We start from the raw sequence: 26,118 nt of genomic DNA, 5'->3' as shown, positions 1-26,118 counted from the left end.
GGAGAAAGAATGGGAGCAGAAAGAAAAAAAGTATTTTGTTACATTGTCTTGTTTCGGAAGGACAGATGGTCTTTAGAGCTTTACCACAAATATCTGTTACTGTTAATGAAGCGTTGCTTAGGAAGGAGAAAAGATTTAAACCTACAAGTAATATTGCGTTGAATAGGTTTAAATCTTATACCAGAATACAAGAAGAGAATGAATTGTTTGATGATTTTTTAACCGCTTTACGCACCTTAAGTCTACATTGTAACTTTGGTAACATTTGTGATGAAATGATAAGAGATCAAATAATAGTGCATGTCAGATGTAAAAAAACGCAGGAGCAACTGTGGGTGATGGGTGATCCTAAACTTTCGGAGGCTATTTAACCGGCAAAAGCATTTGAACCAGACAGAAAAATGGATGCATACGGTTAAGAATATTAGTAATAAAAATTAAAAAACTGAAGAGGTTTGTGCAGTAAAACGTAAGGATGAGATAAAGAATGATACACATAATATAAATTCCTTTCCGAGTCAAAATTTAAATTTCAATACTAATAAAAAGATTTGAGAGAAATGGGAAAAATATATATTGCTACAGGTGTGGCAATAAAAACCATGTGTCTTTATTTAATGGATGTCCAGCTGTTAGAAGAGAGTGTAAAAACTGTGGAAGAGTTGGATATTTTGCAAATATGTGCAGAGATCAAAAAAAATATTCTACGCAATATGGTCCAAGGATTTTGTCTATGATAGAGGGTTCTGGACAAAGTGGAAACAATGGAGGAATGGAAAATACATTAGAAAAACCAACTAATGTGGGGGATCCAAAAGACATGCCTGTTACTAATTCCCCAATGTGCATTGTTCAAGTATCAAATGTGGAGTTAAGTCTCATGGCTGACTCTGGATCACCATGGACTATAATTTCAAAACAATACTTTGAAGAAAAACTTAGCCAAATTTTTTATATAGATAAAATTAATCCATCTGACATAAATCCGGTAAGCTATGATGGTTCAGGCATTGACATGGTGGGTTATTTTGAAACACTGTTGCATTTTAAGAAAAAAATTGCAAATATACATCTGTATATTGCTGTGAAAGGTATAAATGTACTTGGTTAGAGGGATCATTGGAAACTGGGAATAATGTTGAATCCCAGACTTAAGGATCCCGTGATTTTGGATGAATCGTTAGGTACTAGTTACATTTCAGTTACAGGTGGTGAGGGCATGGAGAGATTTGTAAAAGACACATTCAAAGAAGTTTTACTGATTCTTTGGGAAACCTTAAAGACTACTCTCTTCAAATCAAACTTAAAGCTAATGTTATATCAGTTAGCCAAAAAATAAGACCGGTACCGATTAATGTAAGGCAGGAGTTCAAGGAAATGTTAACAGAACTTGTAACAGAGGCATTATTGACCCAATCAACTCGTCTGAATGGGTTTCGCCAGTAGTTTTGGTCCGAAAACCGGATTAAAAATTGAGACTGTGTGTGGATTTAAGAGCCTTAAATTCTGGAATTATTGTGGACTGTCACCCATTACCAAACATAAATGAGGTGGTTTCTATGTTAGAGGGGGCCAACGTTTTTTCTACATTAGACTTGAGATCGGCATATCATCAGGTTCCTTTGACAGATGATTCGAAAATCTTAACAGCATTCATAAACTCCACAGGGGTTATATCAGTACACAAGAATGACCTTTGGCTTGGCCTCAGCTGCATCAGAATCATGTTTAACATTTTCAGGGACATTGATAATTTCGTCAAATGTTTTCAGGACGATATTTTAATTTCTTCAGAAAATTATCAGGATCATCTAAAACATTTGTCTGAAGTATGTTATAGGTTAAAAAAAATGGTTTAACTCTGAAAGCTCACATATGTAAAATGTTTAAGAAAAGTGTAGAATATTTAGGTCATACTCTAACTGGTGATGGAGTTGTACCAAAAAAATCTAATGTTGAAGGTATACTAAATTCTCCAGCTCCGAAGAACAAAGAGCAATTACTATCTTTTGCAGGCATGTGTTAATATTATTCTAAGTTTGTGACAAACTTTGCTACAATAATGGAACCTTTGAGAAGGCTGTTAAGACACAATGCTTTATTTGTATGGACGGAACTGCAACAAGATGCATTTAATGAAATCAAACAGGATATTGTGAACACACCCACCCTCAGGCCATTTTGCATGCAGAAACAATGCATTATCACGGCTGATGCAAGTCTATATAGTATTGGTGGTGTTCTGTCACACAAAAGTGGAAATGAAGAATGGAATGTGTGTTTTGCATCAAGAACTTTGAATAAAAACTGAAAGGCGTAATGCAGTTATAGAAAAGGAGTTGCTAGCATGTGTGTGGGCTATAGAGCATTACATGAATTACATTTGGGGAACCACTTTTATTTTCAGGACAGATCATAAACCTTTGGTAAATATTCTTTCACCTGGTGGTTGGTTGGAATTCTACTGCAAGAATTGCTAGGTTAACGTCAAGATTACAGGAATATTGTTTCAAAACGGAATTTGTACCAGGGAAGAAAAATGTTACAGCTGACTGTTTGTCACGTCATCCGTGCGATATTGTAACCACAATTCAGGATGTGGTGATTGGTGCCTTTTCAGATGTATCAGAGGAAACATGGAAAGACAGTGAAAAAAATTATGTCTTATGGCAAGTGGTCAAGAGATATATGGTGGAGGTTGGCCCAAGAGGAATCATATTTCTGAAGAACTTATGCCCATTTTAAAGTATCAGATGAGTTAAAGTTGGATTGGGATTTCATTTATAATAGTGGAAAGTGTGTGCCACCTGTTGGTGTGCAAGAAATTATTCTTAAATTAGAGAATAATTCCCATCCAGGTATGTCTTCTATGAAACGCTTAATTAAAAGTTAGTTTTGGTGGCCAGGAATGAATCGCATGGCAGACCGTGTAGTTAGAGAATGTGAGCATTGCACTTCAAGTGATAAAATGCTGAAGGTCAATGTTCCTCCTCTTAAAAGTGTGGATTGGCCACAGGAACCTTGGAAGAAACTGGCATTTGATACATCTGGTCCATTTCTTAACCCCATGGCTGCTCAGCATATTCCCCTGCTGTGCTGAGAAATCGTTAATGCCATACAACATGACGAGCTGGGCTCGTCATCAGTGTAGCAGCAGGCTACTTCATGACGAGCCCAGCTCGTCATGAGCCTGGAAGGGGTTAATTTACCATTAGATTCACGATATGCTTTAGTTTTGGTGGACTATCATTCAAAATGGCCAGAAGTTAAATTGGTTCCAATGGCCACTACCAATAAAGTGTTGGAGTTTTTCAAGGAAGTTTTTTCAAGGGAAGGTTGTCCCTCAACAATTGTTACAGATAATGGAGTTCAACTGATTTCTAATGATATGGAGGAATATCTTAAATGTCACAGTATAAAACACATTACTACATCCCTGTATGCACATGAAAATGGCCAGGTGGAACGCTTCAATCAGGTATTGAAGGGTTACATTTCTGAAGTGATTAAGGAAAGAGAAGTTTAGGAAAATTCATTCAGGGAGAGATTGTGGATGTATAGAATTACACCACATTCTATTACAGCAGTTAGTCCATTCTGCCTTTTGAAGGGCAGGGATCCAGCTTCAAATATTTGTCCATGGTGGCTCAAAGAAAAATGTGGAAATAACATAAGGAATGATTTTAATAAAGTTAATACTAGTTTAAGAGTAAAGGAAAAACAAGAGAAGTACACACTTTGGTATGACAAAAAATGGAATACCAAGCAACATAACTTTAGAGTAGGAGAATGGGTGAGAATTAAACAAACTTGGCTTATTGGGTAAGTGTGTGATTAAATTCTATAAACCCATCAAAATCACTAGGATTTTTAGAAACTCTATTATAACTCAAGATGGTAAGTTGTGGAACATCAGACGGGTTTCTAAGTGTCCTGAAAGTTTTAAGACCAATATCATTTCAACCAATGACAAAAATGTTGATTTGGATTGTAATATAATTGTTCCAAATACTTCTCATAATGTCCACCCAAGTTATTCTGATACCACTTATGTACAAGATGATTCGGTGGCCAATAGGGTCAAGAACTCTACACGTTAAAGATTGTTACCTGTTAAATTGGTAGATTATGTTAGATAGTTTTTTTACATTTATCTTTCTTGGTTTTTTTTCCTTACTTGTGTCATTTATTTTATATAAGGGAGCTATGTTACATTTGCAATACCTAGGTTGCACTTATTTGTTATTATTTGTTGTATGTTCTAATTCCATTGGAACACTTCTATAGAATGTTAGACTCCAGACAATCAGTTGCACTGTGTTGCTCTGGAGAGCTGTTGTGCATGTTGCTGTGCTGTACATTTATTTATATTAAATTACTTAAATTTAACCTGATTTAATGGAGTTCTTTTACATTCGGCCTCACTAACCAAGTTGATTGCGAGTAATGAAGCAGTGTTTCACCATTTTCCCTAGAAACAAGTACCTAGATGTAATGTTCAGCACCGTCACATGATACTCACAGATGGTTGGAGTTTTAACAGAGAGGTCTATTAGTAAACCCTAATAAAGTCAGCTAAAACTGACCAGTGTGGCCATACATTCAAAAGGCTTGCTCTTTGCAATTTCCCAATGTGGGCCCCAGAACAACTTACATGTAAATAAAGGCCCAAATAATGGTATTGGGAGACAGTCAGATCAGCTGTCCCCAAATGTCTCATGGACAGAACCCACCTTCTACTAAATACAACCACTTGGGTTTGAGAGGTATTAATTGCTAAGTGATTTTTGTCGCAGAATCCTGCCAAAGCACCCAACTGGCATTGCAGGGCAGTCGTCATGTCTCCATGGGGTCCAGACAACTAGTCAGCAGTGTGGAGCACTTTAACATGAAATGTAAGTACTTTAGGTGCAAAGATCCATATGACACCTAAGACTCGAGGTAGATTTGGTAGATATAAGAGGAGCAGTGGAACCAGCAAATGTTTCTAGTAAGCTGCCCCTCAGTTCCAAGTTGAATTTGAGTATGGGTTTGGAATTTGGAATTAGGTATAAGAGACTGTCAATAATAAATAAAGTTTAACATTTTTGCAATCAAGAAGAAAACCTTTAGAGAGTTAGAGGGTGCATAGAAGTCCATAAATAAGGCAGTTGGCTACTGCTGTGTGCAGTGGATGATACCACTGCACAAACATATGATGTAAGGTACTTGTCCTCACATGGAAACCTAGGTGCTCCCAAGGGATTCTTGGCCTTTCTATTGCCAACTGGTCAGGACACTAGAGTAAATGACAGAACCTGACCAAGTTTCATCGAGAACTATAAAAGTAGAGAGAAGTTGGTACAATTCAGATTATGATGCTCATAACCTTTTCAGTACCGTGCTTGTAATCCAATCAGATCCAAGGGCATGACTAATTTTTTATATTTCAGATATAAATTAGCTTCCTTTTATATGGAGTTTAAATTGTTAATTCAAGCATCCTGTGGTTAGGACTGATCTGAAGAAAGTGGTACAGATGTAATTTCCTTAGTCAGCAGGAGGCAAAATTGTCTGGTTAGTAGTTTCTTCCATTTACTGAAATCCATTTCCAATCCAGACAAATTTTTTAATAAACATTTGTAGTCCCTTTATGCCCCTAAATCCATTATAAAGATTTCTGATAGTTAATAGTGCATTTTTTTCTGCACCAAAGTTCTATAAGCCCTGCATTTTTTATCATACAAAACATTGATCAAAGCTTTTAAACAAAAACATTTTGGATACTGTGATTAAATCTAAAACTTGATTTCAAAAACGTATATTTGCCGAATTAACTGATCTCCTGATTGTTATGGAAGTCTACTTCAAATTCAGGTTCAGGTTTTAATGTCTTTATTTCGATAATAAAATCATAAAAGACAAAATGAAAACATTATAAAACAAAACAACCACTATACATTAGGTTATATAGAGAAACCAATAAACATATTATTAACTTTACACTGAAATCACGGTTAAGACTAATTATTAAACTTTGTTAGTTTTACAAGACATATATAAACCTGGGGCTAAAAGAGCAAAATTAGCACATTTAATAAAAAAAAAAAAAAAATGAGATCTTACATGATACAATTAGGATAAAGATAAGTACCTTCTGGCCCTAATTGCCCATGCCCAACCTAAAAATTTGGCCAAGCATATCACAAAAGTTTCCGAGGTATTCGTTTTCAACACCCAGATTGCCTCGGAAGACTTTCTACAAGAAAGGCGTTTGAACAGGGGTTTTAGCCATGTGGAACGAGGTTCTGAATACTGTGGACAAGCAAACAATAGATGACCTTCTGTTTCTTTATGATCTGGGCACCAGCTACAGGAACTAGAAGAAGTTTTACCCCAGGATGAAGTAAATGAATTCAAAGGTAAGGCACCCACTCGAAACTGATGATAAAGTTTCTTATCCAATGGTCTGGTGATGGTGTCCCAGTAAATCTCACGGGAGGGATCTAGCTTAAAGCTTAGAAATCTACCCGTTAGGCTTCCAGAACTGGAGGCGGTTACCAAGGAGTGACGGGTTGAAGCCCAAAATAGTTCTTTGAATTCTTTTTTGGATGGAAAAGTGTTGGTACCTGGGGAGACCCGCAGATGTATTAAACCCATGTCATGCAGGCTCTTTTTCACCGAACGAAGCCATGGGATTCGTTCAGAACCCCCCATGGACCTCACTTCTGCTAACTCCTTTGCAAAGAGTGTGAGATCCTCGGAGGTCCACAAGCGCCTCCAAGTAGCCACTACTCTAAATCTAGCCATGTCCATGATTGGTTGGCAACCCATATCATGACAAAGGGGTATCGATGGGGAGGATTGTGGCAACCCTACCAGGTTCCGAAGGAATTTGCACTGGATTCTATAAAGACTAGGAAGATCCATAAATCCCCATAACTCGGCCCCATAAAGTATGGCGGCGTTTATTTTAGTGTCATAAATTCTCAAGGCAGGGATGACCCGTTTTGTAATAGTTCTCTTCTGCTCACGCAAAAGACATCCGGTCAATTGGGCGAATTTTAACTGCTGGGTCGCTATTTGATCTTTCCACGACAGACGGCGGTCCAAGGTGACCCCCAGATAAGTCATGGTTTCAACTTGTTCCAAGTTGACCCCGCTCATTTGAACGTTACTACGTACGATGTTATTCCTGGTTAAAACCATGAACTTAGTTTTGCCCACATTTATCTTGAGATCATTTTTCACGCAAAACTCCTCAAAACGGTTCAAGGCCCGCTGTAGGCCTCCCCGGGTCTTGGATAGGAGTAAGGTGTCGTCTGTGAAGATTAGCATGGGAAATTTGGTCTCTGCCAAGGATGGGGCATCAGTATGGGTGGTCAAATTCACTTCAAGTAAAGTTTCGAGAGTTGCATCCTCCTATTGATTCCTTCTTTTATTAGTTATTATTAGGCCTTCAACCTGATATGGTACATAAGATTTAGACTGGTCACATAGCTAAAATGTAGAGTGATTGCCATCCAAGAGCAGAACCTTAGAATTTAGACAGTTTTGGCATGATAAAGTGTCATATCAATGAACTCAAGTTGAATGCCTTTAAAACCTGGGCAAAAGTGTGCCTAACAGACACATCATCAGGAAACTATTTATTTAAAGAGATAGCAAAAGAGTCTGTCAATAATTCTTGAATTTGGGCAAATCTTGCTACCTAATCTGACAAAGAAACAACCCCTATTTGGAGTACCCCAAAAAGAATGCAACCCCTTTTAGTGTGCATGGAAGCAGTTATCATTGGAACAATCAGAAGGCACCTTTTTACTAAAACTGATATGTACTCACTCCCTGCTCCCTAAAATGAAAATCTCTAATTGAGCACTGATGGCAATCCTACTGATAATATTTTTAATGCATAAAATACAGCAAGAGGTCCATTAGCAGTGGTCTAATATAGAATCAAATGTATTGGTATTATTGGAAAAGATATGTATTAACTTTTTTTTCTGAAACAGGTCAGGAATCGGAGGCTTTGTGGTTGAGAGGCAGTGCATTCAGCAGGCAGGGGGCTGAACAGTGAAGTATCTACTACCTTTAGATAGCACCATAGATCAGTATTTGTAGAATTAATAAAGGAGTAAGTGGTTAACTTCATATGGCAGTACTATTGGTGCGTATATGATGCAATAATCTGTTTATCTGCTCTGGGACCAGTTGTAGATCAGAATATCATGTACAGAAATATTGCCTGATAAATATGCCCTAAATATCGTTTACAAAAATATCCTCACATCGGGTGTATGTTTTCTCCTATTAGTTCAAATGAGGCAATATTTTTGTAAATGATAATTAAGGCAGACTATTTATATCATGCAATATTATGACTATAGTTTTACGGTATACACCCTGGCACCATGAGTTCATGGCAGGGGACTGTTTTAAATTGATTTCTTTCTGGACGAGTGGGGTCATCATGATTTAAATGTATCTCTTCGGCTAGTAGCTCAGCTGAAGCCATGGCTCTCTGCTGAATAGAGCATGATTTTAGTAAGTATTTCAACCTCATTCCTCAGAACTAAAGAAACACTCTTGATATCCAAGGGGCAGACATTAGAGAGTGGGGGAGGTCCTACAAACAATAACAAGAGACAAGAGAATATTTCTGTTCGGATAGGCAGAGACGTTGTAAGGCATGGACAGGTGGGCTCTGGCCCAGGGATCCAGCCTTTCAGGGGGCCATCTGAGAGAGTCTTGCCCTGGTGAATTTGAGAAATTCTAAAAATGATTATTGTCAATGGCGTTTTACTTTAATTTATTTGTAATCTAATGTGTGAGAGTAAATTGCAGACATTTTTCAGACAAATGGTATGTTTATGTTTCATGTAACATCCATACAAAAGTTTCTTTTAGATCGAAACAGTACCTCACATATGACAAATTGGAGGGGGTCAAAGAGATTATGTGCAGTAATATTAGTGAGCTGTTGCTGTGCTAAAATATTGAAAACACACATTACTATCTCTGAATGTTAGATGTAAACGCATTTAGAATTTGGACCAGTGTGTTTGTGCACTGGCAGTAAACTTCCCAAAGAAGGAATGAAAGAGTTGAAACTGGATCATCAATTCAAAGTTGCTCTAAACAAGGGGCCCAAAAATATGTTTGGCCCAGGGCCTCCAAAATCCTTAAGACGTCCCTGCATAGGTACAGGGAAGCTGAGGCCTGACTTTTCTGATCAGTTGTAATCAAACAGTGAATTGTTTGCTAGCATCCCTCGCTAGCGTTTGCTGCCTCTGGGCCAGAATTTGATTACAATGATTACAATTTCAAGCAAAAGCTCCTAGATACTGACACTAGGAGGCTTAAGCCCAAATGTGCTCATAGTCTATTCACTAGAGCCTGCTTTTATGGCTGCAAGTGTGTTTACCTTTTTCAGCCTACGGTGAGGCTTTCTCTCTGAGGTGGTCATATTATTTAGGAGATATGCTTCCTGCAATGTTTATGAGTCAAATTGGCCTTTAGCTTGCCCTCAACTGTCATCAATACTTTCCTTATTTGATTACACTCTAACACCTGCCCCCCACCCCCCCCCAATAGTCACTTGCCTTCTCTATAGACATGCATAGCTTTTCTCATTACAATGCTTACTTAGGAAGTGGGCCGGGGGAGACAACCTGGACTGGATAGGGGCCCGCAGGTAACCTCTACCAGTGCCAGAAAGATCCGGAAGGGCTGCGGGCATGCCCGCGAACAAAGACGCTATTTGATTCGACGTCTCTTTTTAATTACAGGACCTGCCCAATGAGAACAGGGGGTTGGGAGGCCAAAGGGGGTCATAAGAGTGCAGAGGTCCTCTCATTGGCCATAGCTGAACTCACCACCTGGCAAAATTGGAACCCACCCACACCAGACAGAAGAAGGTTGTCAAAGCCACAGGAGGGCACATGAAAGGGGCAAAGCAAAGGCAGCTCTTGAAAGAGAACCAGAAGGAAGAGGAGCTAGGTAGAAGAGCTGCTCAGACAGTGTCTTTGGGATGCCTCACGGCAGGGACATGGGGGAGCAGATGACAGCACAAAATGACAGCAAGAATAGATGAGCTGTTCAACCATTGTCCTTAGAATGCCACACAGCAGGGACATGGGGGAGCAGGCGGATTGCCAGGAAGGGTACAGGGAAGGGAAGGGCACTTGCAGCCCGGGCAGCAAGGTAGCAATGTAGGCCTAGAAACCCACAAAGCCCGAAACACCTGCAAAGGGGCACCATGCAAGGTCAGTGCTGGCAGCCGGTAACAGAGAGAAAAACATTGGGACAATGTATTGGCAAGAATTGGAAAATGTAGCAAATAAACATGGGTCGCGAATGACCATCCATGAAGTTGTGATAGATATGATCCATGATGTGTAATGAACTGTGCATCACAAACAAACTGTACCCCCAGAATGTTTTGAGGGGGGGTAGATGATGCATGATACCGCCATGAGGCAGGGGTGAACTGGCACGCTTGGGAGGGGTCAAGGAAAGTGTGACAAATAGGTAATGAGATGGGGTATCTTTCAAATGCATTTATTGTGGTCTTTTCCATTGCTCTTTTTATTACCAACGTCTATTCTCTTAGGAGTTCCAGCACTGAAATTTATAGCATGTTTGCACCAGCAGGTAATGTGCATTTAACAGAAAACAATATTAACAGTTCTGAAGAATATTTGATTCATGTGATTGAACAGCTTACAAATGGAGAAGTGTTTTTCTAAAATGCCCTGTGGGTTGACTTCACGGGGGCTTCCATACAGGACATTCAGAATGCACCCATCTGAGCATCTCTGCACACCTTCATATCCTATTATCAGTTGCTGATGGGTGGAGGGCTCTCGGAATCCGTTGGTTGTCATGTACTGGCCTCGGTGGGAATGTCTGACAAAATATCGATAACACAAATATCGATATACAAAAATATCGGAACAAAAATATCGAAGTCAAAAATATAGGAATCCTATCCCTAACAAGGTAAGTACAAATATATCGAAAAAAATATATAGAATGACAAAAATATCGTTTTTTGTAAAATATCGGTTTTTTTATTAAATAAAAATCTAATATTAACAAAATAATACTTATAAATGTAATAAACATATTAAAAAATGTACTATAATATTTAAAATTAATACATAATGTAATACAAATTAATATTAATAAATATATAATACATAATATATTTTTCATTAATATTAACTCTAAATTAATTATTTTCATAACTTATAAAAAAATAAAAATATAATAAATTACTAATACATTTATATACATAAAATAATCACATAAATAACAATTAATAACAACATAATACTAATAAAAAAGCTAAATACATTTTAGATAGTGTATGAGTAAAAATTACTATTCCCACTCAAGAGAGTGCAACAGTAGGGAAAGTGTTGGATAGCGTAGGGGTAACAATTACTATTCCCACTCCAGAGAGTGCAACAGTAGGGAAAGTGTTGGATAGCGTAGGGGTAACAATTACTATTCCCACTCCAGAGAGTGCAACAGTAGGGAAAGTGTTGGATAGCGTAGGGGTAACAATTACTATTCCAACTCCAGAGAGTGCAACAGTAGGGAAAGTGTTGGATAGCGTAGGGGTAACAATTACTATTCCAACTCCAGAGAGTGCAACAGTAGGGAAAGTGTTGGATAGCGTAGGATTAAAAATTACTATTCCAACTCCAGAGAGTGCAACAGTAGGGAAAGTGTTGGATAGCGTAGGGGTAACAATTACTATTCCAACTCCAGAGAGTGCAACAGTAGGGAAAGTGTTGGATAGCGTAGGGGTAACAAATACTATTCCAACTCCAGAGAGTGCAACAGTAGGGAAAGTGTTGGATCACGTAGGGGTAACAATTACTATTCCAACTCCAGAGAGTGCAACAGTAGGGAAAGTGTTGGATAGCGTAGGGGTAACAATTACTATTCCAACTCCAGAGAGTGCAACAGTAGGGAAAGTGTTGGATAGCGTAGGGGTAACAATTACTATTCCAACTCCAGAGAGTGCAACAGTAGGTAAAGTGTTGGATAGCGTAGGGGTTGAAATAACATACTTATAAAAAATAATTCATTATTACTTAATTACATTAAAATTAGTTCCCACCATATTCCCCTATAAACACACAACCCGCAACAGAACACATTTATCAATTAATGAATTATTTAAAATGAATTACCAATTAATATAATTATTTACCAATTAATAACAATTAATGTATGCTTCCTCCTAATTAATAATTAATTCTACATAATTAAATTACTTCCCACCCTATTCCCCTATAAACCCATAACCCGCTACAGAACATATTTATCAATTAATCAATTAATTAAAATTATTTAAAAAGAATTCTCAATAAATTAATTAATAATTCCTACTAATTAATAATTAATTTAACATAATTAAATTACTTCCCACCCTATTCCCCTATAAACCCATAACCCGCTACAGAACATATTTATCAATTAATCAATTAATTAGTATTAATTACAAATAATTCTCAATTAATTAATTAATAATTCCTACTAATTAATAATTAATTTAACATAATTAAATTACTTCCCACCCTATTCCCCTATAAACCCATAACCCGCTACAGAACATATTTATCAATTATTCAATTAATTATAATTATTTAAAAATTATTCTCAATTAATTAATAATAATTCCTACTAATTAATAATTAATTTAACATAATTAAATTACTTCCCACCCTATTCCCCTATAAACCCACAACCCGCTACAGTACTAAAAGACAACATTTAATTAAATTACATTAAAAATAAATTATTAAACATAATAAATACAACATATATACACAAAATGTATTTAAAAATCGATATTAGTAACATCGAAATTATTTACTTCGATATTACTGACATCGATATTTAAAACTTCGATATTACTAATATCGATATTAAGAGTGTCGATATTACTTACCTTCTATATTATGTCCCTTCGATATTTAAACTTCGATATAATTGTATATCGAAATTTAAAACTCGATATTTTGTCTGTGTACCCTCGGTGGGTATTAAGGTCTTTTAGTGCTAAAGAATCACAAGATGTTCTAGACTTTTGCGTCTTTGTCCTTCATTAATTCCCGGTGTGACTATGGTTGGGGATTCCATACTTGGGTACACCTTATGATGTAATGACTAGGATGAAGAAATAGAGGAAGAGGTAATGACCCTATTCGAATAGTTAAGCTTCATTACACTGAGATCTAGTCTTTCACATCTTCCTGGGTACTGACCCTATTTGCCCTTCTGGTGGGACCATGGGTGGTATAATATTGCAGGAGATGTTCCTTTGAGGTTCTCAGGTTATGACTCACAGACGAGGCTGAGCATAGTACAGAAACCAAAGACAAAGTATGGATTCACAATTTTGATTTAGCGGTGCAATCAAGAAATCATGTCTTTTAAACCAAGCCAAACCTCATGGTATAAGGACTGATAAAAGGAAGACTAGGGCTTGGAGTAATGAAGATTACTGGTAAACAATTAATGAAGTTACTAGTCTGTCCATTTTTTAAGGGTGGATAGAACGTTTATAAACTTTTCAAGCAAAATATAAGATTTCATTTTGGGAAAGTCTGCAAGCTTTCTTATGGTGTTTAGAAACCTAGAAAAAGGTGGAAATGAAATGGGTACCTGTTTCACTAACCGACAAACACAACTGAAAGTGAGCCAAGTTAATATGAAATAAAATCATGAATTTGGTGAAAGGGCATTAGAGCCCCTTACATTTTTGACGTCAACTACCTTATTACCTGATTATTTCTTGTTTTCTGATGTTCTGTGATGTGACCTTTTCACTTTTAGTTGCTCCACCACTTTAATCGTTCCTTCTGCATGAGTTTCGCCAACCATGTTGGTCGCATGGCATTGGTATATCCCTTCGTCTTCTTTCATCAGAGGGTTTATCTAATTGTGAAGAAATCATAAAACAGAGGGTTAATGATATGCCAGAATGATGGCCCAGTGAGTGAAATGGCTTATGCAGTGACTTTTGGATCGCAAATTGGAATCCTGGCATATTTATCAAAGGTTGAGTCGCTTTTGCACCATGTTGCATGGTGCAAAAGAAATGCAACCCCTGAAATAAAATTTATCAAGCCCACAAGCCACCTTGCATGGCCCTGAGTGGCTTGATAAATCCAGAGTAACGCAATGTAGCGCAAATTACTGCGTTGCGTTACTGTGCCCCAGGGAGGCATTCCATGGGTCGTGCATGGGTGTTCCTATGCAAAACCCATGGATTTTGACGCATTCCCAGATTTACCTTACTGGTGGACCTGGGAATGTGCCAAAATGCTACGCCTTCCAAGGGGAGGTGTAACGAGGACAAATATCTTAATTACTCCTTGTTTTTAGGTCTCGCCTAGGCAGCGCTTGCCTTTCTCTTTGAGACATGCTGTATTCAGGTATAGACTTGAAGCTCCGACCACTTTCCGCCCATCTTTGTAATTGACTCCTGTCATTGTCCTTTGTAAACAGTGGCGTTTCATCGGTCAATAGTCTTAGTAGTCCCTCCTTAGTACTGCTTTTTCTCTTCTTGTAACCTCCCATGAAGACACCCCCTGTTACATGTGTTGTTACTCCTATGCTTTAATTATAGCCTGGGAGCACTATTTTCTTAATTGGCTTTCTTCTGCCTGTTGTTGCAGACAGGACTCGCTCTCTCTTAACACTTTTCTTTTTACTTAAGCAGCACGACCGCCTCATCTGGGATAATGGTGGATATGCTTTTTTTTCATTCATTGTTTTCATTTTTGACAGTGGGCCATGCCCGCTTTCTCTTTCATATTAGTGTGCACAACATGCTAAATATGTAAAGCAGAGGCCGCACTATTGTTTTCTTATGCAGGACTCGCCACAAACAACTTTACAAATATTCATTACTTAGTTTTTAACAGCGCAGTACACAGCGCTTTCACTTTCATAGCAGCTGATAGGCTCTATGCCTTCTAGCACGGCTGAGTCCTCAGACTCACATGACAACACCTCACCCTGCCTCACTACTCAGCAGCAGAAGCCAGAAGCAGTGGTGATACCGGCCACAAACGCCATAGCGGTCGGCAGCGGCAAGGTAACTGGCATGGGAATCATCTGACTAAATGCCCATTAAATGCAGCATGTGCACATGAAGAAACATTCCTTCAGCTTGCTGTGGATATGTTGGTTTCGGTTTCCATTCTAGTTCTAGATAATTCCAAGTAACATGCAAATTTCAACAGAGGCTAATCTAGGGTTGAAAGCAAGAATTTCCCAGCTGCTCCAGGCAAAGATTTAATGTCAAGACGCAAAACAGTGGTATCTCAAATACCCAGGGCCAGAAAATTAAATGCTACTGGTGGGCTTGCAGTGCTGCTTGCGCCACCCTTCAAAGTAGTCTTTCAAATCTGTCTCTGGACTCTGCAAGGCCTGCCTGCGCAGTTTACTGCCGCTGTGAAGTGGCACAAAGTGGTTGCCACGTCTGTGACTACCCTTTTACTACTCATCAGTCACCCCTAAGGTAGGCACTAGCTAGCCCTATGGGCAGGGTGCAGTGTAGGTAAAAGGTAGGACATGTGCCTTAACTGAGTGGCATGTCGAGGTAGTGACAAACAGCCTACTTGGTTTCTCACTGCTGTGAGGCTGCCCTCTCATAGGGGGCATAAGGGTCTCCCACCTCGAATACAGCAGGCGTGGTTGCGTCGTGAAGGGCAAAACTGCCGGTAGCCAGGCAGAGGCTGAGCCTGGTTCTGGGTGGGGCCCGACAGCGAGAGGAAGCAGAGCCTTGCGGCCTACCGTCAGCTGGGGGCCACCGGAGGTCCACGAGCGAGTGGAGATGTTGCAGCCCTGCCTCCTCCACAAAGGCCGACTATGGAGGAAGCTCCTGGAGGACAGGGGATCCGGAGCCTGGCAGCCATGCCAGGCCTCCATGCTGCAGGCCACGCAAGCCCTGGGAGTGGTCACTGGAGGCCAGAGGAGACCTCCCCCCGCTACTCCTAGGAGCGGGAAGCCGACGAGCACCGGGTGACCGGAGCTGCACTGTGTGTTGTGTGCAGCCCCCTGGTGAGTTGACTGGCGGGAAGGCCCCAGTGAGTTTGGCCTACGGAGGTGGGCATGGCATGGCGCCCCCCCATTTTCCACCGCATCTGCGACAATAGCGGAGCCACGGTCACAGTGTGGAACTTTTGGGGGACGAAATTGTGGTAGTAGATGGGTTACAGGGGCACGGATTATTACCCCTGACTGAGCCCCTCTGTCTTGTTCTCAGCAGCTGCGCCCCACATCATGGGCAGCTGCCATTCACCTTTGGGGGCATTGCTTGCCAGGATAATGAGTAGGGACACAGGAGTTACATATTAGGCACAGCACCTATGATGCATGTATTTGCCTCACTCTAATTGCCTCACATCGCCTGCCCTGAGATTGTAACTTATGTGATTTGTGCAATCTAGGGGTAGTTACCCCATTGCCCTGCTGGTGGTACATGTACCATACTGTGCTGTGTTATGCCCTGATGTACTGTTGCCTGTTGAAGGGATATTCCCAGTGGGGAAGTGTTTCTAATGTGTGCACTTTACACGTTTCTACCATAGTGCACTGCTGATGATGTATGCACATCATCAGCCTAAATGTGAGGATGGTCAGTGTGGCCCAATTGGCCTCGTGATTTATGTGATCGCTGTGAAGTCATGAAGAGTGCCTGGTGGCACAGTGTAATATATGTGATTGTGTCCTAATGTATTTTTATGCATAATACAAAGAATACTTGTATATAACCTTGTGTGTAGTTTCTTTTGTGGTGTGCCTAGTGTGTCACTGCTGTGTGAGTGTGTTACGCAAACGCTTTACACATCGCCTCTGTGATAAGCCTGACTGCTCTGCCAAGCTACCAAGGGGGTGAGCAGGGGTTATCTTCAGCATGTAACTTCCTTGCCCTGACTAGAGTGGTGATTTCTGCCTGGCTTAGGCGCATGCCCTAGCCAACCAGAAATCCCATTTCTACCTTTGGTTGTCAGGGGTGAAGATAGGACTTGCGTTTGTACAGTACTACAGTGGTGCATGGTTGCACTACAAACTCTGCCTTTCAGACAATCATATGTTTTGGGATTTCTCCTGATTTTTTTGTTTCTCCTCAAAATTGTCATTTTTAATTGTGTATTCCTGCTTAAGCTCTGATGCCGAGGTCTCTTGTTTGGCACTTGTGGTTTTTGGGCCTTGCCAAATGGAATCTGCCTTTGACATACATGATATGTTGGAATACAGTATGGAGAAGTTAAAGGGGTTCTGCAGGGAGAGGAACATAGCAGTGAGTTGGGCAGGCACTCCGCTAGACCGTCAAAAAATCCTGCTCATGTGGCAAAAGGACAGATGGGAAAAAGACTATCATAGGGCCCTGTACTATTCTCAACAGTTCCATGAAGAGGCGTCAACAGAGACCCAGGAGGGTGGTGGGTCTGAGGGAGACTCTGAGGAGGACCCAGAGATTAGGGAGGTCTCAGAGTGAGGGTTTCCAGTCCATATCCCTGGAGGGCGGTGAGGAGGAAGAGGAGGAAGGAAATGACAGGGCAGGGATGCCAGTTGGTAGTGAGGATCCAGTAGAGAGGGAGTCCCTTGCTGGGTCTAGTTTCAGGGGTAGTATCCCATCCCTTTCTTGGTCCCCAGAAGAGTTGGTGGACAGGCAGAAGGAAAGGGAGCACCAGCTCGAGTTAGAGAAGCTCAAATTGGAGCATGAAAGCTGGGTGCAGAGCTAGCAAAGCTAGCGGTGGAGGAAAAAAGTTAGAGACTGAAAGGGCCCTAGAGCAGGAGAGGATGGCGGAGGCAGAGAGGGCCTTTGCCAAAGAGAAGCTATCTATTGAGGATAGGTTATCTTCTGAGTGTTGTTCTAGTGTTCTGGACTCACCAGTGAGGGTGGAGTCCAATGGTGGCAGCAATGTAGAGTCCAGTGTAGGAAGTTCCACTCCCAGATCCCAGAGCATGGTACCTAGTTCCCAGGAGGAGGGTGTCACACCTGAACGGTATAGGTTGAGGTTCAGGGGCAGTAGGAAACTGTCTCACCAGTCTTGGAGGAGTTTGTAGATGAATGTTGTGATGCACTGGAAGGTTGGGTGATGGGTAGCACAGCAAACAGTTTTGAAGGGCTGTTCAATCTGATTGTCAGAGAGCACATGTTCTATTGTAGTTTTCCAGGGCTTTGCCAACCCCTGTTGGAGTGTGAGTTCACTGCTCCCAGGGAGCTTGCACAGGAGGCAGACCTCTGGGGGAATGCCAGTGGGTCTGGAAAGGCATTTTGGAGTGACCCTAAAGGGAGTGGCTCAGGTATTTCCTATCCGAGGGTGGTCGGAAAGGTTCTTAGTAGCCCAGATAGGTCCCAGTGGGAGGGTGTTGGGACTCACGTTCTGTCTTCGCGGAGAAGGAGTGAGAATGGGATGCCTCCCAAGGTGCCCGAAACCCAGTCCCAGGGCATGGAGGGTTCCCTAAGGGAAAACCAGGTGGGGAGCCTAGTTGGAGTGTCTGTAAGCAGCGTTCCACCAGTTCTGGTGTCTGGTGGTGCCACTCCTGAGTGCAGAATGCAGAAGTCCAAATGGAGGGCTGAGAGGGGGATGAGGTCCCCAGTGAGATAACCAGTGGGCCAGGGACCAGCCCTAAGGGCTGGGCCTTCTAGGAGTAACCATGGTGACACCGCTTCTGCTTTGGGGGATCTCCGCGCACTGTCAGATGGGTAGGGGTCGGGAGATCAGCGCCAGGTAGACTGTCAGGCAACACATGAGGACAGTTTTATGTCGTTATGGTGCCTCTCTTAGGAGGAGAGTGCGGAACCCCAGAAGGAGAGGTAGGGGGAAGAGAGCCTCGCCCGTGACCTCTGGTCAGCCTGAGGGTGCAGACCCTTGGTTGAGGGATAAGTGGCAGTATAGGACTGCACTGATGAGATGAAGAGTGGAGAATGGATACTATTTACCTGGGGCTACTGCCCCCTACTCTGTGAGAAGGCAAGGACCAGAAACATCTGGATGGCCTAGGGCCTGGTCCTGATTGCAGACAGCTAAGGAGTCCCAGTGCGGTAGCTTAGTTGGTACTGGGAGCTTAGGCAGAGGGGTCCACATGGGTTCAGACTGACGTAGAACTGGTGTGTACCCCTGCAGTTGCGAGCCCGTGTCCATGTTCTATTGCCCCAATTAGGGAAGCCAATCAGGTATTGATTCATCTACCCTGGCTTCAGGCTGGAAGATGGCTGTGTTGGACTTGGCCCTTTTAACAGGGACTTCCCAGAACTTTTTGCCTTCCTCCTGTATTTATTCAGACCTGTTGTTGGTGGTTTTAGGACTCTGGGCACTTTATCACTGCCGTTCAGTGCTAAAGTGCATGTGCTCTCCATGGTAATCTTGGTAAGATTGGTCAAACCTGTCTGGCATATTTAATTTACCTGTACCTTGTACAGTGGTATCTCATATACTCAGGGCCACTAGATTAAATGCCTCTGGTGGGCTTGCAGCGTTGCTTGCGCAACCCACCAAAGTTGCCTTTCAAACCTGTCTCAGGCCTCTGCCACTGCAGGGCCTGTGTGCACAGTTTACGTCGCTGTGATATGGCACATAAAGTGCTTGCCAGGCCTGTGACTCCCCTTTTACTACATATCAGTCACCCTAAGGTAAGTCCTAGCTTGCCCTATGGGCAGGGTGCAGTGTTGGTAAAAGTTAGGACATGTGCCTTAACTGAGTGGCATGTCCTGGTAATGGCAGACGATTTGGTTTCTCACTGCTGTGAGGCTGCCCACTCATAGGGATGCATTTGGGATACCCTGATATGTACTTCAGTGGTAATTCCTGACATGAGAGGGGTAGTGTGATCAAGTTTGGTATGTTTAGAATAGTGGTGATAAATGCTGCTTATTGGTGTTCGCAGATCAATTAGCACTTTTTTAGAAATGCCACTTTTAGAAGTGGGCATTTCTGTGTGCTATGTGTCTCTGTGCCAGCTTGTTGTGTATTGCTCTGCCCCCTGTGGTGTGTCTGGGACCAGGGCCTACACTTAAAGTGGGGAGTGTTGTGCACTTGCCAAGTGCCCCCAGAACAGGTTTGGACTGAGTTCAGGGCCCTGTACCATGGAAGAACAAAGACTTTGTGGAGTATAAATATTGGGGCTGTGACCCCATGTCTTTTGAGATTACTTGTGGAACTAGAACAGAAGACACTGCGTGGGACCAGGAGAACCGCCATGGAAATGGACTGCAGAAAGTGCTGACCTGCTACCTTCTGGGGCTAGGGGAAGGACTACCACTCTTCCTAAAAGACTCCTTGTGCTGGCCATTCTGGGGACACTTTTCTGGTGTGTCCCTGTGGTCCACCATGGCTTTGGGGCTTGCCCTATCTGATTTGTGACAGTGCGTGGTGAGCGCTGTTTTATTCACTACTTGGCCTTTCCTGCACTTGAAGAACCGGGCCTTATAGGCCTGGAGGCGCAGGGCGCGCCTTAATCTCCCGAGTTCACCTGCCCTGTCGTGTTGGGCGTAGAAAATCAGGTTTATTAGCTGCAGCTGAGCACAGTTGTCCCAGAAGTACAGAGTAGGTTCTCAGGCGACTGCCACTTCAATTCCGTGGCGCACAATCTTTTATAACACAGATATTTACGACATGGACTCCCAATACATACAAAGCTAGCCAATAGGAGAAGTTGGAAAACAAGCTATCGAATATCCCAAATACGCCCTTCTTTCAGACCCTGTGTGTTACCCCTCCCCACAAGTTAATCAATGCTAGTGCCATACTCTAATTTGCAGGTGGCAGGACGTATTTGTGTGCCTCAAAGGATAGTTGTGTAACAATTGAATACAAGGAGAGAATAGCGAAGGCCAGTCGGATAAGATAAAGTGAGGAAAGAATAGGAGAGTCAAATAGTCAGTCGAGATAGGGATCAATCAACCCAGACATGGATTAGTAAACTCGGCCAGACCCTGACATCGGTTTCGTAAACAAGGGCAGGTGGTTACTTTTTAACAGAAGAGACACACAGAAGCTGGAAAAGGCAAAAACATTCAGTTCGCCGTGTCGCCTGAGTGAAGGCAACACAAAATGGCGGCAGGACACAAAATGGCAGCCAAATACGGGACGAAGTCGAAAATCGCAGAACCTCACACTGAGCTGTGTGCACCTTCTATAATACAGCATGGGGCTCTGCTGACGTGGCACGGTGCTGTGTTGAGCCCATCCGCAAGGAAGGAAGGAGACCACTTGCAGGAGTGCAGTGGCAGCGCTTGTTGGGTGCTTTCAATTTGATTACCAGGATCCCAGGAAGGTGGCTCCCACCTTGAATACAGTAGGCGCAGTCCCACTTTGAAGGGCAAAACTGCCAGAAGCCAGGTAGAGGCTGAGCCTGGTTGTGGGTGGGGTTTGACAGCGAGAGGAAGCAGAGCCTTGCGGCCTCCCATCAGCTGTGGGCCATCGGAGCAGTGGAGACGTTGCAGCCCTTCCTCCCCGCAAAGGCCGACTACGGCGGAAACTCTCGGGGGACAGGAGAGCCGGAGCCTGGCAGCCGGGCCAGGTCTCCATGTTGCAGCCGCTGTGGGCCCTGGGTGTAGTCGCTGGAAGCCTCCACCCCTGTTACCCTCAGGAGCGGGAAGCCGAAGAGCACCGGGTGACCGGAGCTGCACTGTGTGGAGCGTGCAGCCCTGTGGTGAGTCGGCTGGCAGGAGGGCCCCGGTGAGTTTTGGCCTATGTAGGTTGAGGGGACACAGTGGCCCCCCCTTTCCACTGCATCTGCAGCAATTGCAGAGCCCACTTCAGCGGGCCATTGTCCCAGTGTGGACCTTTTGGGGGACATTGTTTTGGTAGTAGAGGGGTTACGGGGCACAGATTGCTCCCCCTGACTGAGCCCCTCTGTCTTGTTCTCGGCGGCTGCGCCCCATGTCGTGGGCCACTCACTTTTGGGGGCATTGCTTGGCAGAATAATGAGTTGATTTATGCGATCCCTGTGAAGTCATGCGCAGAAGCGAGGGAGCAGTGTGCACGGCTAATATGCATGCGCCGCTGCTGCGTTGTTTCGCACATGCGCAGTTTAACACTTCCTTGTGAGGCTTCACCATAAAGAGTTACCGCCTCTCTCTTTTTTCCACTACCCACCCGATCCATTTATTTAAACTCTGCATTTCGCCGCCTTTAATTCATTCTCGGCGAGCGTTTGGACAGGGGTAGGTGTACTAGAGGCTACACCCGCATTACTTAGTAAGTGCCATTTCAATTAATTCCATCTTATTTCACCGGTACTTTTTCCGTTGTGCTTATGTACCTGGTTTGTGTCTATTGCTTCCACAGCCTGACTTTTCGCGGGCGTCCATTCCCTTGACCACTGGAGGAGAGCTTTAACTAATATTTGGTAAGCACTGTGATGTGAACTACCCACCTCACGGTTTGGTACTTTTCACCAATTTTCAACATTGGCAGATTTCTGCCCTATAGTTGTTATACGTTTAATCAACCTTATACAGCCAAGGTTAGTTGCCTTTTAACACCATTTTATGCGTTATTTTGAGCCTAAGGGCTCCTTGAACTAGCAGCCCCCGATCTACTGTGGACCAGTCTTGTGTGCCAGCGTAATCTTTCTATTTGAAGCGCTGTGTACACATAAGTGACACTTTGTGATGCATCAAGTTGTTACTGACGCTCACATGCGGCTTACTTTGCTTTTTCTCTTTCTAGGTATCATCCAGGAGCAGCTTCAATGTAACAGCTACAACCACATAGTGGGGACACAGGTCTCCTGATCCGCCCTGGATGAGATAAGAGGGTTCTCATTTTAACTTTTATGTATTTTACTCACGTGCACTTCACTTTGTTTTTGGTCCTGACGAAGCGCCAATGACCTACGGGCGATAGAGGCGCGAAACATGTTGACCTTGACTAGTGACACCCAGGCATAGTGGACCTTGTGGGGTCAGTCATTTTTAAGCAGTACTTTTAACTGCCAAGGGTTACCTAGACAATCTTGTCGCTGCTTCCATACCCTTGATTTTATCACACCATCATGTTTGCACGTAATTGATTTACCCTTCCTTACCCTTCCCCACACACCTGCATGGAACATCCGGCTAATCCTCTAAAAGATCTCCGATAAAGTGACCCTTCGGGGACCCGTAGGGAATTGCAGCGCAGGCCCTACGAGGAGCACAATTGCCCGATTATGAAGCATGACATCCTCCGGGGTGTGTGAGGGCAGCAGAGGATGTAGTATGTCTTTCCCTCTCCCATCAGGGTATTTTTTACCTAGGATTACTTTTCCCCATTCTTCCCTGTTTTTAATGTATGGGTGACTATTTGCACTCAGATACGTGGGTGACTTTTGCACCCTGGTATAGGAACTTTGTCCTCTTTTTGTGAACAGATTTGGTTTAGGAGCATGGACACTGGACCTTTATTGGCTCCTTGGTCCCCCCCTCTCTTTTGTTGAATTGATTATGCACGGCTGTACGGCCGCGGGACCTACCCTATTTCCTTCCCTTTTCAAGTCGGCACACGAGACGGGTCCTTGGGGTCGTTGGGTGCTGACTTTATGTTAAGCCTTGAATTGGTAACCTCGGATAATCCCGGGGGATTAATTCTTTGCATTAAAATACGTGAGGATTTACAATACTGTCCTTGGTGTTAGGCAATTTGGCTGTATTCTCTTAGTCCTCATTTTATGGCCTAAGCGTCAACTATATGTTGATGGTTGTGAATTTGGGAACATCCATATAGATTTAAGTTAATTTTCAAGGGGTGATCCAGTCACGACATCAGGACATGTCACAAACGGGAAATTCCTACATAGATTGAAGTTAATTTTCGAGGTGTGGTCCAATCATGATACTAGGAACTGTCTCATACGGGAAGGCCTGAACTAGTGAGGAGTAACTTAAACCGGATTAATTTTGTAGATTTGTGTGAACTCTTAATCATTACCGGCATTGTTATTTTCCTTGACAATGAAGCCAGTGTGCAGAAGCGAGGGAGCAGTGTGCACGGCTAATACGCGTGCACCGCTGCTGCGTTGTTTCGCACATGCGCAGTTTAACACTTCCTTGTGAGGTTTCACCATAAAGAGTTACCGCCTCTCTCTTTTTTCCACTACCCACCGATCCATTTATTTAAACTCTGCATTTCGCCGCCTTTAATTCTTTCTCGGCGAGCGTTTGGACAGGGGTAGGTGTACTAGAGGCTACACCCGCATTACTTAGTAAGTGCCATTTCAATTAATTCCATCTTATTTCACCGGTACTTTTTCCGTTGTGCTTATGTACCTGGTTTGTGTCTATTGCTTCCACAGCCCGACTTTTCACGGGCGTCCATTCCCTTGACCACTGGAGGAGAGCTTTAACTAATATTTGGTAAGCACTGTGATGTGAACTACCCACCTCACGGTTTGGTACTTTTCACCAATTTTCAACATTGGCAGATTTCTGCCCTATAGTTGTTATACGTTTAATCAACCTTATACAGCCAAGGTTAGTTGCCTTTTAACACCATTTTATGCGTTATTTTGAGCCTAAGGGCTCCTTGAACTAGCAGCCCCCGATCTACTGTGGACCAGTCTTGTGTGCCCGCGTAATCTTTCTATTTGAAGCGCTGTGTACACATAAGTGACACTTTGTGATGCATCAAGTTGTTACTGACGCTCACATGCGGCTTACTTTGCTTTTTCTCTTTCTAGGTATCATCTAGGAGCAGCTTCAATGTAACAGCTACAACCACATAGTGGGGACACAGGTCTCCTGATCCGCCCTGGATGAGATAAGAGGGTTCTCATTTTAACTTTTATGTATTTTACTCACGTGCACTTCACTTTGTTTTTGGTCCTGACGAAGCGCCAATGACCTACGGGCGATAGAGGCGCGAAACATGTTGACCTTGACTAGTGACACCCAGGCATAGTGGGCCTTGTGGGGTCAGTCATTTTTAAGCAGTACTTTTAACTGCCAAGGGTTACCTAGACAATCTTGTCGCTGCTTCCATACCCTTGATTTTATCACACTATCATGTTTGCACGTAATTGATTTACCCTCCCTTACCCTTCCCCACACACCTGCATGCAACATCCGGCTAATCCTCTAAAAGATCTCCGATAAAGTGACCCTTCGGGGACCCGTAGGGAATTGCAGCGCCGGCCCTACGAGGAGCAAAATTGCCCGATGATGAAGCATGACATACTCCGGGGTGTGTAAGGGCAGCAGAGGATGTAGTATGTCTTTCCCTCTCCCATCAGGGTATTTTTTACCTAGGATTACTTTTCCCCATTCTTCCCTGTTTTTAATGTATGGGTGACTATTTGCACTCAGATACGTGGGTGACTTTTGCACCCTGGTATAGGAACTTTGTCCTCTTTTTGTGAACAGATTTGGTTTAGGAGCATGGACACTGGACCTTTATTGGCTCCTTGGTCCCCCCTCTCTTTTGTTGAATTGGTCATGAAGAGTGCCTGGTGGCACAGTGTAATAGAACAATCGATGGATAGAATGCTGAACACTGTCAAACACTCACCCCAGTACAAAGATCTGGGCCTATATAATCGTTTTTTTTATCACCACACCACCCCAGTTTGGACCCATCCATGTGCAAGTCAGTCTTGACCCAGCTACCCATGGGAACAGTCCAGCCTGAACTGCCAGGTCAGGTTCTCCCTGGACCAGAAACAAACATCCTATGACCGGTTTCGAGGCATCACCCCTCATCAGCCAGGATAGCCTGAATACAATGACATGGCGTGCCCAGTATCCACATCTGGGCATCCCCATCCCACTTGGGGTGATAAATACAAAAAATAACAATTGATGGGCAGAATGCTGAACAATGTCAAACACTCATCCCCAATACAAAGATCCGGGCTACAATCCATAGTTTTTTTGCTCACCACGCCACCCCAGTTTGGACCCAGCTATATGCAAATCAGTCCCGCCCGAACTGCCAGGTCAGGTCCTCACTGGACCAGAAAAAAACATGCTAGGATTGGTTTCGAGCTATCACCCCTCATCAGCCAGGATAGCCTGAATCCAGTGACATGGTGAGCACAGGTTGCCCAGACATGGGTCCCGTACTATCCTGTTTGTAGGCCTGTTTGGTCTGGAGTTCCTAGTTTTCCTGGTTATTTCCG

At 42.9% G+C, this 26,118-nt stretch overlaps 1 protein-coding gene across 1 annotated transcript in view; it reads right to left on the bottom strand.

The window, feature by feature from the left end:
• IGFBPL1 (insulin like growth factor binding protein like 1) overlaps positions 1–26,118 on the bottom strand; it is a 182,240-nt gene that overhangs the window by 6,399 nt on the left and 149,723 nt on the right. The window contains exon 4 of the mRNA XM_078677519.1: positions 13,782–13,935. Coding sequence (XP_078533645.1) covers positions 13,786–13,935 — 150 coding nt within the window. The 3' untranslated portion in view covers positions 13,782–13,785. The remainder of the gene's footprint in view (positions 1–13,781; positions 13,936–26,118) is intronic.

The sequence above is a fragment of the Lissotriton helveticus genome, chromosome 2_1 (genome assembly GCF_964261635.1).
Source record: "Lissotriton helveticus chromosome 2_1, aLisHel1.1, whole genome shotgun sequence".
Taxonomy (NCBI): Eukaryota; Metazoa; Chordata; class Amphibia; order Caudata; family Salamandridae; genus Lissotriton; species Lissotriton helveticus.
Note: the sequence above shows the minus strand (reverse complement) of the source record. Positions and strands in the feature narration are given on the sequence as shown.